This window comes from Lissotriton vulgaris, chromosome 12 (assembly GCF_964263255.1).
Source record: "Lissotriton vulgaris chromosome 12, aLisVul1.2, whole genome shotgun sequence".
In the NCBI taxonomy this organism is placed as follows: domain Eukaryota; kingdom Metazoa; phylum Chordata; class Amphibia; order Caudata; family Salamandridae; genus Lissotriton; species Lissotriton vulgaris.
This window is the reverse complement of record NC_141700.1, coordinates 599,966,486-599,983,277: the sequence shown is the minus strand read 5'-3', so window position 1 is coordinate 599,983,277 and position 16,792 is coordinate 599,966,486. Positions and strand designations below refer to the sequence as shown.

General features: G+C 40.8%; 1 protein-coding gene across 2 annotated transcripts in view; it reads left to right on the top strand.

Moving 5' to 3' along the window:
- Positions 1-16,792, top strand: part of ZNF507 (zinc finger protein 507) — a 170,606-nt gene that overhangs the window by 60,758 nt on the left and 93,056 nt on the right. For both annotated transcript variants that reach the window (XM_086945463.1, XM_086945462.1), the window contains exon 2: positions 1,365-3,499. In XM_086945463.1, the coding sequence (XP_086801589.1) occupies positions 1,370-3,499 (2,130 nt within the window). In that variant the 5' untranslated portion in view covers positions 1,365-1,369. The remainder of the gene's footprint in view (positions 1-1,364; positions 3,500-16,792) is intronic.

Sequence of the window (16,792 nt, the reverse complement as noted above, 5' to 3'; positions counted from 1 at the left end):
TGCTGCAAGGAACTAGATTGCATCTTGTATAATTTCAATCTTGCTTATTTTCAAACGTTGTGCCTGCTTACATCCTGCCCTTTTCTTGAAAAGTACTTAAGAGCAAGTCCTAAGTAGGATTCCACAATCCGATCAAGTGATGACAGCCAGGATAACAACATGGGTCGTCTTAATCCTACAGGTGACATATCCACTAAACCCCATCACCTGAGGGACACTCGTGAAAACTGCGCTGAGACCCCCACGCTAAATTTATTTTTCTCAGGCTGCAACACACCACATATACACACCAGCAAAAGCACTGGCAGTGATAGGGCAAACATCTGTCCGGCAGAGAGCAGGCATAGCGCACGCAGCACCAATGCAAGCATCACATACACGCACACTCACCTAGCAGCATGTGCAGTGGCAGTGCGCATTTCTCTTATACAGTACAGGCTCAGCACAGACTGTGGCACTGCAAGCTTCCTTCACAGATGTATGTACACCCAGGGTCCCTCAAGCAACCTGTGACAGTGTGAATTTCATTCGCAACCTACAGGTTCTGGATAGCCAGTGCCCACCCACACAATACACACCAGCTACAACACAGGCAGCGGCAGTGTAACCTTCCCTCACACATGCGCACATACACACAATTTCATTCGCAACCTACAGGTTCTGGATAGCCAGTGCCCACCCACACAATACACACCAGCTACAACACAGGCAGCGGCAGTGTAACCTTCCCTCACACATGCGCACATACACACACGAGGCACTGCCCTGCCAGCGCGTTACACATGCTCCTCTGTAAGACCTTGTAATGGATGAAAATCAGCTCGCTTTGAACCAGTGCATCATCTGACCCGGTTGGCGAGGTCCAGCAGCACCCAATTTTGAGGGTCGTCTCTTATTTTTCCTCAACAGACTTTATTCCAGAGCAAAGGAGAGACAAGCATTTGCAATACAATAGGTCTTGCATTTGCAGGAGTTTGAGCTATTGGCATTGTAAACGACAATGCTTTTTATTTGTGTTGTTTTTTAAAAGCGATAAATAAAATGGCATTGTTATTTACAATGCCAATCTCTTAAACTCTTGCAAATGCGAGGCCTATTGCGATGTAAATGCTTGTTCATTTTTGCTGTCCGACATGAACAGTTACAGACTAGATCTCTGATTAAGTGTGCTTCTATGTATTTTCTTGCCACCTTTGACAAATGAGAGACTCTAGCACAAACATGATGCCAAAAGGCCAAACCAAATTTGTTTCAAAGTTGCATATATTCATATTATGCTTTGAAGTATGTTTCCAAATAACCTGCATTTGGGGCACTGTTTGTAATCTTTCCCTATTGAGCATAATCATTTTCTTCTGTTTCAGATATTATGGAAGAGGGACACAATGTTGCAGTCTTGATGCCAAAAATTGAGGAGCAAGATGCTGTAGGGATTGCTGAAACCATCATTGAGCCAACCCTTGACAGCATCGAAGATGCAACCCCTTACAAAAGAACAGATCCATTAAATTACGTTATTCAAAAACTCAGCAAATTAGTAGAGAACGAGAAGTCAAAGCGATGTGTGCTAATTGGGAAACGTTCTCACTCAGACAGTTCGTTGTCACCTGAAACCGTAATCTGCGACTTCCCTGCCAAGAATACTGAGGTGCCTTCTCTCCCCCCACTAAAAAAGGTTAAGAAGGACGCCCCTGCACAATATATAAGTGAAACAATTCCTCAAAGCAGCAAAAAGCCAGTATGCTACCAATGTAGTCTCTGTAAATTGATATGTGCTTCTTTTGAGTTGTTAAGCGAGCACATTAAGCAGCACGGTGAGAATAACGAAGTAATATTAATGTGTTCAGAGTGCCATTATACATCTAAACTACAGGAGGAACTTGAGGCTCACATCAGAAACCACTATGAAAGTAACAAACACCCTGTGCTATCAAAAGTCAAACCACAACAAGGCCTGCATCTTTCAAATGCAGCATTTCAAGGAGTCGGTGGAGGAGGCGACCGTTGTATTACGAATCGGACAAATTGGGATTGCAATGAGTCACATTCGCCTACATCCACATCTGTGGTGGGAATGGGTATTAAAAAATGGTACACCTACGAACAGTATGGAATGTACCGATGCTTAATTTGTAGCTACACCTGTGGTCAACAGAGAATGTTAAAGACTCATGCGTGGAAACATGCCGGGGAAGTTGACTGCTCTTATCCAATATTTGAGGACGAGAATGAGCCTGCAAGCTTGCCTGATTCAACTGTAGCACAAACGCCACAAGGGAGTGAAGCGGTTGTTTTATCATTGGAAAACAAAGTGTGTGCCCCCAATCAACGTCCTTTGCAGCTTCAAATGTCTGAGCATTTTTCACACCAGTTGATGCCAAACGAATCACTCGTTCAAGGGACCGAAGTATTGAGCCACCCAGATGCCCCCACTGTAACAGCAGAAATTGTATTGGAGGAAGAGACCATGTCTGATACAGAGCAGGATGCTTTGATCACTGATAGCCTGCTTTCTTCAGCTCAGAAAATCATTAGCTGTAGTGAAAATACAATAGGCCATGTGAATGTAATAGTCGAACGTTTGCCCAATGCTGAAGAAACTGTTTTGCAGAAACCCTTTATAAGAAGTAGTGACATTGAGGTAGAAAAGAAACTAATTTCAGAGGAATCTGAGCTCGCCTCTAAAGAATATGTTTACCATGCAGAAAAAAATGCAGCAGGGCTTGAAGAAATATTTATTGGATGGTGCAATTCAGAGAAGCAGGAGAACGATTTGAGTGAGGGCAAAGCAGCCAATGAGAACATCCCTCCAGCACGTCGGCGGACAAATTCTGAGTCGCTAAGGCTTCATTCTTTAGCTGCAGAAGCCCTGGTAACTATGCCGATCCGAGCTGCAGAGCTTACCAGATCCAGTTACAGGGGCATCACAGAAGTTGCTTCTAAAGCACCTGATACAGGGCAGAGACCTGCTGATGCAAATTGTTCTGCTCTCCCAAAAATAGGTCCATTGGTTAAAAACTATTCTGACGAGGTTAATAAATTAAATTGGATTAATCCTGAAATTGTTGATATCCAAAGACACAAACCTGATTTTTCAGATGTGCCAGTTAAAATGGGAATCAGCATGTCCCTGCTCACTGTAATTGAAAAACTAAGAGAGCGAACAGACCAAAATGCAAGCGATGAGGATATTTTGAAAGAACTGCAGGATAATGCACAATGCCAACCATCAAGTGAGGCCAACTTGTCTGGAACTGACTTAGTGGAGTATTTGCCCAATGCAGACAGACCTTACCGCTGTCGTTTATGCCATTATAGCAGTGGCAACAAAGGATATATAAAGCAACACCTACGAGTCCACCGTCAAAGGCAGCCGTACCAGTGTCCAATCTGTGAACACAAAGCTGAAGACAGCAAAGACTTAGAAAGCCACATGATCAATCACTGCAAAACGAGGATGTACCAATGCAAGCAATGCGAGGAGTCATTTTATTACAAGGTAAAGGTTTGGGTGTAAACCTCTAACTAGTACGTAGTTTTGAAATTTACTGTACAGCCTGTATGATTGCAGTTTTCTTAAACAGTAATTTGGAAGGTTTGGACTGGGAATGCCCCATTAGTTAAAACAGAACATCCACTTGTTAATTTGTCTGTTAAAAGCTACCTAGAGGTTCAGTTCAAAATCCCATGTACATTTGCACTTGATTATTACAAGTGCATCTGTCAATACATCTGGATTTACTCTGCAGTGTAGTGCACAGTCCCCTGCACCTTCTTTTTCAGTAAAAAAAACCATCTATAACGGCGATTTGCTGTTTTAGTTTAAACCTATAATAGCCAATAAAATTCCACCAAAAGAGAAATAGCCCTTATTAGTGTAAACATATGAGCACTCGTAAACACCTGCATGCCCACAAACTAAAATGTAATTTAAGGAAAAGAAAGTAAGAACAAATGTGTAATTTTTTTTATTACTTGCTGAAGAGACCAGTACAACATGACTTGGTTATTCATGACAGCAGCAAGAAAGACAGCTTCAAGATTAATCTGCTTGCATTTTATTTTTAGAGATGTCACTAAAATTTGGTTTCTTTTTCCTTTTGTTTGTACCAGTTTTGTATGCTTAGATAAAAAGTGCAGGGTTTAAAAGCTTGGTTTCAGCACTGCTCTAATTAGTCTATACACTGCAGAGAATCTGGGAGTATTACAATTATACCTGAGCTTTTGTTAGTGTTTAGTTCTGTCACTGATTAGGGAATTGGCTGGATCATTATAACCTTGTCCAGTATATCCTTACCACATTTTCCCATAGACTAGAAATGGATAAAAAACCCTTTGACACATCAGGCCCCTTTGCCGAGGAACAGGCAGAATTGTCATTTTTTACCATGGTTTTCACAATTTTCTAAATCTTAGTAATTTGTTTTTCAATTTTTTGTGGTTTATACATACTTGCAGTTTGTGGTGGAAATAGGCATGAAACCCAAGGGTGAACCCAGTAAGCTATTTATTACAGAAAAGTAGACAAAATACTTAATTCAGAAAGAGATCATTTGTATACATTTCTCAAGGTTCCCTAAATAAACTAATTGTTGAAGTAAAAAAAAAAGGTCATTTGTATACACTTCTCAAGGTTCCCCAAAGAAACTAGTTGTTGAAGTAAAAAAGAAATCAATGAAAATAAGTAGAGAAAAACAAATGTGACATTTTTGTCGATTTTTTTTTTTTGCCCTAATGTCTATTTTGTAAACATATTATACCCTCACATTCAGCTGACTCATCTAGTTGAAGGAATAGACAAAGTGTATTTGTTGTCCACGAACACGCAGTACCCGGAGCCATCTATTGGGATCCTGCTTATATTTTTGAGTACTGACCATACATCAATTCATATGATAAAATCTAATGAGTGAAAAAATTGCTAAAAAACAAACTTCTGCATTTTAGGCCATATCTACCAGAGAGCACATGCGCGATGTGTTGTTTGCTTACTGTTGGTTGGCTTTCCTCTAACTCTCATTTGCCTGATGCTTATTCATCTCCCGGCTTGCGAACAGTGTGTTTGTCCCTCATTGGGGCATTTCCTCTTTACCATCTCTTTTGATTGGCTGGCGTCTATGCTTCCACTGCTTGCTTTTCAAGCACTAATTTCTCTATTGGGTTAAGCACTGTATGGATGTGCAGGTGTCTTCCAGTTGAATCCCTTGTGTACTGCACTCCATATTGCTCTTTGTCATCCGTGTGCTTCTCCCCGCACCCTCCATGTTTGTTGCTTCTCTTCCTTACACCCTTACTCTCCTTGTTGCTTCCCCCAATGGCTGTGGCTTCCTCTCTTTCCTGTTGCTTGCACCTGTGCTTCGCCCCCACCTGCTGCAGGTTTGCTCTTTCATCCGTTTCTCTCCCCCCCCCACCATCCACACCCTCTGGGTTACTTCCGTGCCACCCGTGAGACTTCTCAGCAAGGAATAGTGGGTAATTTGGGTCTGCCTGTGGTCCTCAACAGTAACTGGTCAAAACCTAGACTGTATTAAGTCAATGTGACGTAATTAAGGTCAAAACTTGGTTACAGTTCTGGTCCATTCCTATGACACGTTAGGTCCACCCATACAAGGGAGGCAATGTTTCTATCTGGGGAAGTGTCGGAAGGCAGGTTAGTTGGACTTTGGCCATTTACTGGAAGTGCCTGAGTTTTCTGTAACATAAATCTGGCAAAAGGTATTTTTTAACGCATACTTTGATAGTCGTCCATCAAAAATAATGGGGTTGCCCTTTGTCCCTCAGAACCTGGGTATATAATGGTAAAGACTATAATGAGATCTGTAGGGGATCGCAATTTCTTTGAGTGAGAACATATATGCTGTTAATCAATTGTAATGCCTATGTAGAAAGATCAAAGTGTGGTCTCAATGAGTTGAACTCCTCCAACACTGGATGGAACCTGCCACCAGGATCAAAAAAGAAGTCACACAAATCCTTCAAGTGAGGGGTGGGTTATATCACCAAAATTTCCAATGTTACTGGAATCAACATCCACTATTTAATATGTGGTATCCATTCACAAACTTTGCAGAATCCACAAAGGTTTCAGAGTCAATTCATCACTCCGAATGAAGTCTTCCCCTCACTTGAATGTTTTGTGTGGATACTGTTTTGATCCTGACATTAGCTTCCATCCTGTGTTGGAGGAGTCCAGTTTTGACTCGTGTTACAATATGGTAAAATTACTTCCTTGATGAAAACTGATAGGATATGGCTCGCCATACTGAGCAGGCGAGTGGATTTTTTGAGCCCTGAATTCACGTTATTTATTTCTGTGTAAAGGGTAGGGGCCAATGGCAAGATGGTCCGTACCCCACCCCATTTCATTTCCCACTGTTTTCCCCTGCCAGTCTTGTGGGCTTTCAGATGCTGTGGGTGGGCAGAAAGGGGTGTTTACCACTTATCTGCCTGGCCCATGGGGATCAGAAGCCCACCAGAGCTAGGACTGAGCAGCACATACACCATTCCTTTTCTTTCTTTTTGATAAAAATTTATTCCTTTTCTGCTCTCCAACTCCCTCCCTTTATAGGCAAATTGGGGGTTCATCTCACAGTTTGCCCCACCCACCCAAAAAAGGGTAGAAAGACTATTGGAGCTGTGCGGGAGTGGTGTGCAGCCAAATGCCAGGACGGGCTGGCCCCACCCCATTTTTTTCATGGAAATGTATCCCTGTGTCACTCCTGTTGGGTTCGGGGACCTAATATGATACTCCCCATCATCTTCATCATCATCATCAAGTTCAAACTTATATTGGTTTCAATCTCAACTGAGATAGCAATACCTAACATTGTATACATTTCATCAACAACTAAAACAATTTGTTAGAAAGACTCAAGAAATGTAAAAAATAATTAAACAGAGTAACTCATTTTGATGAGCTTTTACCACACCAATCAGTTAATCAATTTGAGTTCTTTTGCATTTAATACAATGATATTAAAAAATGCTTTCTACCATCAATGATGGTCGCATTTGACTATAAAAAAATTATGCCTCTAAGATCTTGGACCGCACCATCACAGATCACACATTCCTGTCAAATTAGCTGTATCAGCCCAGTGCCTTTTATAATCATTCAACGGTAATATACCCAATCTTAACATATGTATTGTTCATCTGATATTGTAATCCAAAAAGGATGAATATTTTGGAGTATGCTTAAATAAAACTGTATCTGAGTAAGGTTTGTATGTTTTTAAGGTTGAACAACGTCACTCACTTAACTTATTCTGGGGGCTGCATTACGTTGTGTTGAGCAACGTAATGTGTTGTACAGACGTCCTCTTCTTTAAATGAACAAGAGTACATTTCATTTCAGATAAGGCAACCCTGAGGTTAGCATTAAAAGTATAATCTTTTGCGCCGTCAATACATTTTTGTCCTTTCATCAGTTCTCTCAACATGCCTTCGGAAGCGTGTAATAGGTTGTAAGCCCATCTAAGCACATTAGCAAAAGACAAGAAATAGGTACTAGTGAGAGGAAATTTCAGTCTTCTAACTAGCATGGGAGTATCTTGACTAAGAGAACGAAATTTACGAGAATCTTCCCTCATATAAGTTTGTAAAAAAAATGTATATAGGGAAATATGTTCTAATGCATGCAGAGCTGAAATAATTTTTACACCTCTCGCTCTCGCTCGCTCTATCTTTCTCTCTCTCTCCCGCTCTCTCTTTCTCTTTCTCTCTCTCTCTCTCTCTCCTTCTCTCTCTCTTTCTCTCTCTATATATATGCTCTCTGTGCATCAATAAACTTACCGATGCTGATTCGTTGTGGTCCGTCTCCCTTTGTTTGCTGGCGTGCGAGGCTGTGCTGGGTCTGAGACGCCGAGAAATTCGAGGAGGAGTCACGTGGTATATATATATATATATATATATATATATATATATATATATATATATTTGTTTGTAGTGTCGCTTTCCCAATTGATAGACCTTTTTAAGTGCGCTGATATGAGCTAATGCCTTATTCCCTATGTGCAGCAGATTCAATTTACTATCTAGTGTCTGTGTAAGCACGCTTCCTAAACAGATGTACATTTTTACTATTTCCAGTGGGCAGCCACCCAGATTATAGTTATAGGGACAATACTGCTCCTTTCATCTAAAAGGAATCACTTATCTTCGAGATATTTATTTTCAAGTAATTTTCCTCTCCATATGAAAATAAAGCATTAAAATTTCGCTGAAGACCAATTGGGGTAACATCAAAAATCATGTTGTCTGCTTACATTTAAACATATACATTTTGTGAATCGGTTTTAGGAGGGAAGGTCTAAACATAATTGAATCAATCAGGCAAATCATAAAGATAAATAGAAAGCAAAAAGGGAGCTAAAATACAGCCCTGTTTTAAGCCATTCTCTCTGGGAATAGTTAGAGATAAACCCCTAGTCCACCGATTAGGATTTTACCTTCGATTGACCAGTACAATGCAATGATCAGTCTCAATAGAATGGAATCCCAAGCTTAACAATGTCCTCCAAAGGGAAGTTCTATCCATCCTATCAAACAGTCGAACAGTCAACAAAATTGGAGTATAATATTTGAGATCTGAGCACCACATTTGTATCTATCAGGGTTTCGACAAATGCAATATTTTTGGTTACTGAGCACTTGGGTCAGAACCCCGACTAAACTTAGGGAATTCTCAAAGTCGAATATGCCCACTCCACTAGGCGACCTAAGGTAATTGTTGCAAAGATCTTCCCCACAGCATCAAGTAAAGTAATTTGACAGTAGTTACTCGGTAAGGAACTAGAACCCTTTTATATTAAGGGGAGCAAATCTGCTATCAGACCAGGAGAGTGGAATTTGGCTGTTATAACAATAAGTAAACAGAGTAGCTAAAAATGTGTTCCAAGCTACAGGATTCTCCTTCAGAGCGTTTATTGGAATTCTAACAGGACACACTGCTGCAGAGGGTCTAGCATTTTTTATGAGTAGCTCAATTTGCATTGCTAGAAGGGTGTTACACTCTGAACGTCTGGATTTTGCACATGTAAAGAAAAATACATGTGGGTTATCTTATGCTTCTCTAAAGGGGGATTTATGGCATAAAGTTTGAGAAAGTTATCTTGCTAATGTGAGGGAGGGGTGGTAATTGCAGGAGGAGCTTTCTTCTTAAATAAAAAATGTTGCTATAAGAGACCAAAGGATTTATGATTTTTCTCCAGTGCAGCCAAGTGGAGATCTCACAAGTTTTGATCCGCTCTTTTAATGTTGAAATTGAAATGCACTTATTTCCGAAGGGCTTGTATTCCACGACTTCTAATGACTGTGGGTTCAATGTGTTGCAACCATATTACTTAATTTTTTTTACATGAGAGAATGGTGTCTTTGTCTTTTTTACTTTGACGATCTCTTCTCAACTGTTAACAATTCGTCTTCCAATTCTTGGACAAGATTCTCTTTCCTGGCAAAGCAAAGTCCCTCGCGGTGAACAGTATTTTATTCATCTTACTAATGGAAGAAGTAATCCAAACGATCCGGCCTTGTCGGTTCAATCACTACAGTACCTTTAGCTGTGCTTAGTGACCAGAACAAGTTCTGGTGACACTTTAAGTTTATTGAATGAATCATCGCATGGTCACTGTCATGGACATATCGAACGTGAACTTGTGAAAATATACTTAACAAATGGTAACTAGAAATAGCATAATCAACGATTGAAGTTTCAAAACTACCTCTTCTTGTAAATAATGTAGGGATGTACTTGTTAACTCTTCCATTTAAGAACACCCCATTTATAACCAACAGGCAGTTTAGAGGCATCTTACTTCGCTTGTCTGACAGTTGTTCAGTTCAAAATACTTTATTCGGTTAAAAACAGAGAATAACCATAAAAGTAGCATGAAAAAAAGTACAGTTTACAATGGGTCAGGTGATCATTATTTAAGATCTCAACAGAGAAACATATGAGAAAACAAAGACATAGATACAACATTAAAATTAATTCTTTAAAGGGATTTACGACATTTAAAAACTAATTTAAAAAATTCAGCGAGTGATGCTACCATAAAAACAGTTTCCATTTTTTGAAACTCTAAAAACGCTAAGCGACATCTATATACATTTAAGTCTTTAAGAATGGGGATAATAAGTTTTCTGCGATAAAAAGTGTAAAATTTACAAAAGAATAAAATATGAATATCGGATTGTGGGGACACATCATCACATGGGCAGGGACATAAATCTTTCGACCAACAATTCATCACAAGAAAAGATAATAACCTAAAAACGATGTTAAATCTAAACCGGGTTAAAAGGAAACGATCATGGTTGGACATGTATAAAGATAGGTATGGCTGTAGTTTCTCTCCACTTATAATTGCCTGATGGGCAAAAACAGTCTTTTTTTTCACCTCCTCCATTTGTCTTTTTTCCCTGAGGTGAGCAATACACAGATTTTTCAGTCCTCTTCTTGAGATATTTACCATCGACAATGGATCCTCGAAATATTGGGCACAGCTTAGTTCTTCGAAAAAATTTCTGACATAACATATTCATTTAAAATCGTTAATATTGTCCAATACTAGAACGTCCTTTAAAATGGCCCGGTTAACCACACAGTCATCATTTGTCCAAACCCTGTGCCAAAGAAGAATCGGCTGGATCTTAATTGCGTCGGTGACAAACACCAGACCCAATTCAGCATGGCAAATGAAGGTCGCAGTACTTTCAGGGACGGACAGGATGTGGCGTAAGAACTTATTTTCCATAGTTTGAATTGTACTAACATTGGAGTAACCCCACAATCCTGAGCCATAAATAGCTACTGCTATGCATGTGGCATTATAGATGGTTAAAATTTCCTTTATGGGTCTTTTTCCTAGCTTTTTTATAAAACACTGTTAGGCCATGATGGTTTTGGAAAATAACAAGGTTCTAGCATTAATTGCAGTAGTCCATGAGCCACTTTCATGAAACAAAATGCCCAGGTATGGGAAAGTAGGAGTCTTCTCTAAGGGATTGGAATTTATAAAAATAGGCTTCAAGTGCCTGCTTGTTCTTGTCCCACAGTACATAGACAGTGTTTTAGAGCAATTCATTTTCAAGTCCAAGCTAAGCATGAAACTATTAAAAGATGTAACCAGAGTTTGAAGTGCCATTGGGGTGCGTGCCATCAGGACTGCATCGTCCGCGTACAGTAGGGCAGGGACAGGCCTCCCACCCACCATAGGCATGTCCCTGCCCTCCTGTACGAGGCGATGCTCCAAACCATTTATGTACAACAAAAATAAAAAAGGCGCTAAAACGCACCCTTGGCGTACGCCACGACCAATCCCAAAGTGTCTGCTGCATTCTCCCTCTTTCCCATACCGGACAGTTGCAGTGGCCCCAGAATATAAGTCTCTCAGGAAGCATATAATAGCATTATCTACCCCCAATTCGGTCATAATTGCCCACAATTTGTTATGTGACACGCAATCAAAAGCCGACGATAAGTCAACAAAAGTGAGGTATAGACATTGTTTTTTAACCCTTATATACTCCTGTTGCAAAATAAACAAATTTAGTCCTTGCTCTATAGTCGCTAAACCCCTTTGGAACCCATATTGGAAATCACTTAGTACCCCATTTTCTTCTGCCCAGCTTTGTAACTTAACTAAAACCACTCTCCCAAGAATTTTTATGGAGGAGTCCAATAACTAATTTGGCCTGTAGCATGTGCAGTTCTGCCTATCCCCTTTCTTGAAAATCGGGACTATAATTGATGTAAACCACGTAGGGATTAGGCCTTTTGCCAAAGCAACATTAAAAAGCTGTACTAGCATTGGTCTGACAGTTGTTGAGCTAGAAGTGATTTAGCAGGAATAGTCTATGCTTCTTCAAGATTATTTTTTTTGGGCGTGAAATACAGCATTTGATACCTTAGCATTAAAATCGCCCATCATTATTAACTGATAATTTTGTTTAGACTCCTAGAACGATTCAATTTGATCAAAGATCTCCAATAGAAGCAAATTATATTACATACCAGGAGGAAAGTAAATAGTAAACAAGAACATTTGACCATGGGTAATATGCCTAGAAAAGGGTATAACTTCAAAGTCCCACAGAAAAGCCACAAAAAGTAAAATGGCAAGGCCACCTTTTGCATGTCCTTTCTTTGCCTTCTGCGCCCAAGTCTCTTAAAGGCAGATCGTTGACAGCTTTAAATTTACTAAGATATTAAGTTTATCATCTCACTGCCCTTCTAGATTCCAGGAGATGATCACCAAATTATTGCTAAAAAGGGAGTTTAAAAGCATAGTTTGTTTTATTTTCATTTAGCTTCCCGGCAAGCCAGCACCAGGAACATTTACTATTTTTATGCTCTGGTGAATGTTGTTATTATTTCAACTCATCTACCCTCTTGATCGACATGTATGATCCTTGAGTCAGTGGAATCTTTAGCGTTTGCCAAATCTTTGGCTGGAGTGCTTGAGGCAAAAGAATGAGACCTCAGTCTAGACCCTGGATTGGGACTCGCATTGGGGGGGGAAGATGAAAAGCTTAAGCTACGTACATTAAACTCTTTTTTGCAAAGAATATCACAGTCCTCCAAGATTATAGAGAGGAACAAATTTACCTGAATTCAACTCACAATATAAACAAGTTGTATTGTCTTGGAAAAGATACCAGCTTTAATTCAGGCGAAGAAAGCCAGTGCAGTTTTGGGTTATTGCGTAGTAGCCATGAGATTCTTTTTGTATTGAGTGCATTTTTACCACTCAAAAAAGATCTGTAATCTCCAACTCAGTAGTGGAAAAGGAGACTTAACAGAGTTCACTTCTGCATGGAGTAAACTATATTTAGAACGTATTACTATGGGTGCTCCGGACTTAAGCAAACCTTGAGTGTTCTTTAGATCAACACTGAATTCACAAGCATGTAAATTTAACATAGTGTGCAACACTTTGGAGTTACTAAGGCTAATTGCCTGATACTCCATGTGCCTCAGGTGCAGAGGTGTACTATTGAGGGTTCCTTTCCAAATTAATGGCGTGGTTTGCTGGTACATCCTTTGTTTTAGTCTTATAATCGAATCTTATTTTTCAGGTTATCCTGCGGTCTGCTTTTTTCCTTGTCTTTATTATATTATCTGCTCTTAGCTCGGTTGTAGTTATAACTTTGGGAACAGATGGAACAAAAGCCAGATTTTCCTTATCAACAGAGCTTTTGCATTTATTAAATATTGTAAAATTTGATAGTTGCTCTAATTTCGGGGTTGCTCCTGATCTTCTGATGTTCCTAAAAATTATTTCTGTAGAGCGTATACTGTCCCCTTTTCCCTTTCATTATTTGATTTAATTTTGCCAGTTTGACTCACACTTTTTTTCTAAACATTCCAATTCAGATCTATTAATTAGTGTAGCATTTTCTTCATCTGCTTTATTGCATTATTTGTTGATTGATTATAATGCTTATATAGCGTATACTGTCACCCTATGGGTATCCTGGCGCTTCGGACTAGGAAGAATTGACCCGAATGGAATAGGTCAGAGCAGAAAGACAGGGAGACAGGAGGTTAAACCCTAGGAAAGAGCCAGGTTTTTAGACTCCTACGAAACTCTATTAGAGAATCAGTTTGTCTGATGTTCAGGGGTAATTCGTTCTATAGGCAGGCACCAGCCACATTGAATGCCCTCCCTTCCGACTTGGAGCGTTTGAACCTGGGAACCGTCAATAGACTGGCGCTAGAGGCAGAGAGACTCAAAGTGGATCCGTTCCTTGATAGGCAGCCAGTGTAGATCTCTCAGGGCCAAGGTGGTAGATGAGCACCGCTGCCTATTAAGCGCCAGTTTTGCTGCTGCAGACTGGACTCTCTGCAATCCCTGGATGATATATTGTGGTGCCCCCAAATACAGAGAATGTCAGTAGTCCAGCCTGTTTATCACTGTGCTTCTTAGCACCAATGAGCGTGACTCTTTTGGTAGTAGTGGAAGTATTTTACGTAACATGCGCATTAAGGAGAAGCATACGCTGGCGGTCTTGTTTGCCTGTGTCTCCATCTGAAGGTTATCGTCAATCAGAACCCCCAGAATACGTACCTTACTAACCAGCACTAGTGGTTCCTCCTCAGGAGTAAGTTTAAACTCAAATGGTAGGGGTTTAGTCATCCTGACAGAGGAGCAGTACACCACCTCAGTAATCCCGCTGTTAAATTGTAGGGAATTTCTTCTGAGCCAGTCAGCCGTCTTGACGCATACATTGCTGGGACACGTCCCGAGATATTGCATGTTCACCTTCTAGGGAAAATGCCAATTGTGTATCGACTGCATAATTGACTAGGCTAAATCCAAAGGACTTAATAATGGGGAGCTGGGGCTGCAGATAAACATTAAAAAGAATAGGACTAATTACAGAGCCCTGTGGCACCCCATAGACTACCGGGGATTTACTAGAGGAAAATGGGGCTAAGGTACTACCTGCTGTCTTCCTGCTAGATAGGACTGAAGAAAAGAGGGAAAGGCTGGGTCCTGTCTCTGACCGGCTTGGACCACCCTTATGAAACAAACAAAAGAAAGTGCCGGACAGTCTGAATAAATACAAACAAATGCAAACCTAGTATAATTAATTGCTAGGCTGACAAACCATTTGTGATTAATCACTTATGTTTTATGAAAAAGTTTTTTGAAAAATTTTTTGGCATCAAGGGATACACACCACACTTACAGAAGTTCACAAGTGCATTGAAACCAAAAACAATACATTAAATTACAATATACACATATAACAATTGTGATTACAAAAAACAACTGTGCTATGCCTCAAATAATTACGTTTTGCTGAGGCACCAATCCTGGATGAAAAATGAACAAGTGGACAAAAAATTGAGACACTAGCCTACTTGTTTCCACCACCACTAGATACGTATTACTTTTGACATATGGTGCAACAGAATAGGAACACACAAAACTAAGCAGAAGTGTAGAATTTGTGCAAATTATATTCCTATTGTGCCCTGGTGTTTGCAGTATCTGGGTGGAGCAGGACGCCGACGCGTTTCGAACCCGTTGAATAAGTTAAGGGTTCTCCTCAGGACAAGGATTGGGGGGTCGTTGTTGCTGTGAATTTAAAAAAATTGGTATCAATAGGATGCTGACTACCACCTCACTAGAACTGAAACACTGTACATAAACATGCGAGTACCTTGTACTTGAAATGTCAGGATACTCCCTGTGGGTAAGATAATATAAACCCTAGTTAGTCACTATGACATATAAGACATGTGGGCCTCCAAATGATCAAGGAAAGGTAGGCACGTACCTTGATGTATACAACACTAAAAAGTGTATTGGGTGCCGATGCGCATAAAATCAATGGTTATGAAGATTGTGCCTGGGAAAATAAACAACACTGCGTGTCAACAACCAAACCCCTAGCGCCCTGTTTTGATTTTGCACATGTAGCTTATCACTACCACAAAGGTGGAATTGGCTCCTACCTTGTTTAGCAGAAGTTCGTGACTGTGCACGAACTCGAGCGGCAGCCGCCGCTGCAGTTCGGTAACTGTGGGATCAAAGGGAAGCGGAGATCAGAGGAAGACCGGGAAAGCGTTCACTGGCTCTTTTTAAGAAAAAACCATGTTAAAGTGGGACTTACATTTTAGACGATTCAATCGGTCTGCACGTCGGACACACAAGCGGCAAGAGACTGGCAACGCGAGTGAGTTGGGGGCGTGTCCCAGTCTTTTTAACGCGTGATGCGTTAGCATTGGTCTGATGGGACATGTAGTCCGCTATAACCCGAGCGCCCGCAAAGGCAATTACGAAGCTCTGAGGGAAGTAATTCGGAAAGGGGGCAGCTGAAGAGGTATATGTGAAAGAGAGTATAACCTCACGATGTCATATACTTATGGCAATCTGGTCCTTGTATGATCATATTAGGGGAGGAGGGGGTCACGGGTACATCAGTACGTTTAAAAGTGAGGGTATTTATAGACACATGAGCGGCAAGCAGCGAAAGCAGACAATAACTACAGGCAGGCTATCTAGAGATTACTCAGTTCATTAAGATCATTTAGTCCCACCATGGCGGTGTTAAACCTCAAGATGAGGTAGGCCTCTTTCTGAGCAAGGCGGACATCTGGGTCCCCTCCGGCTCCCGGAGTGTTCTTGATGTTTGCCAAGATTGTCCACTTCAGATCATTAGATGAGTGTTCCTTTCGCAGAAAGTGGGATACCAGGGGCGCCGTCAAGACTTTATTGTTTATCCTAGATCTATGCTGGATGATGCGTTGGCGCACCTCCTGGGTTGTTTTGCCAATGTAGACCTTTCCACAGGGGCAAGTTATAGCATATACTGCGTACTTGGTCTTGCAGTTCGTAAAGTTATTATGGCGCCAGAATTTTTGACCATCCGTGAAGAGGGTTCCTTCTGTCGTCAGGTTACACACTGAGCATGTCCCACATTTGCGGTGACCCATGACTGGGCCTATATTGAAGAGGGTACCTTGTGATTCTTTTTTTGTGACACCTCTTGTGGACGATCTCGTCCACAAGAGGTGTCACAAAAAAAGAATTGGAACTGCAAGACCAAGTACGCAGTATATGCTATAACTTGCCCCTGTGGAAAGGTCTACATTGGCAAAACAACCCAGGAGGTGCGCCAACGCATCATCCAGCATAGATCTAGGATAAACAATAAAGTCTTGACGGCGCCCCTGGTATCCCACTTTCTGCGAAAGGAACACTCATCTAATGATCTGAAGTGGACAATCTTGGCAAACATCAAGAACACTCCGGGAGCCGGAGGGGACCCAGATGTC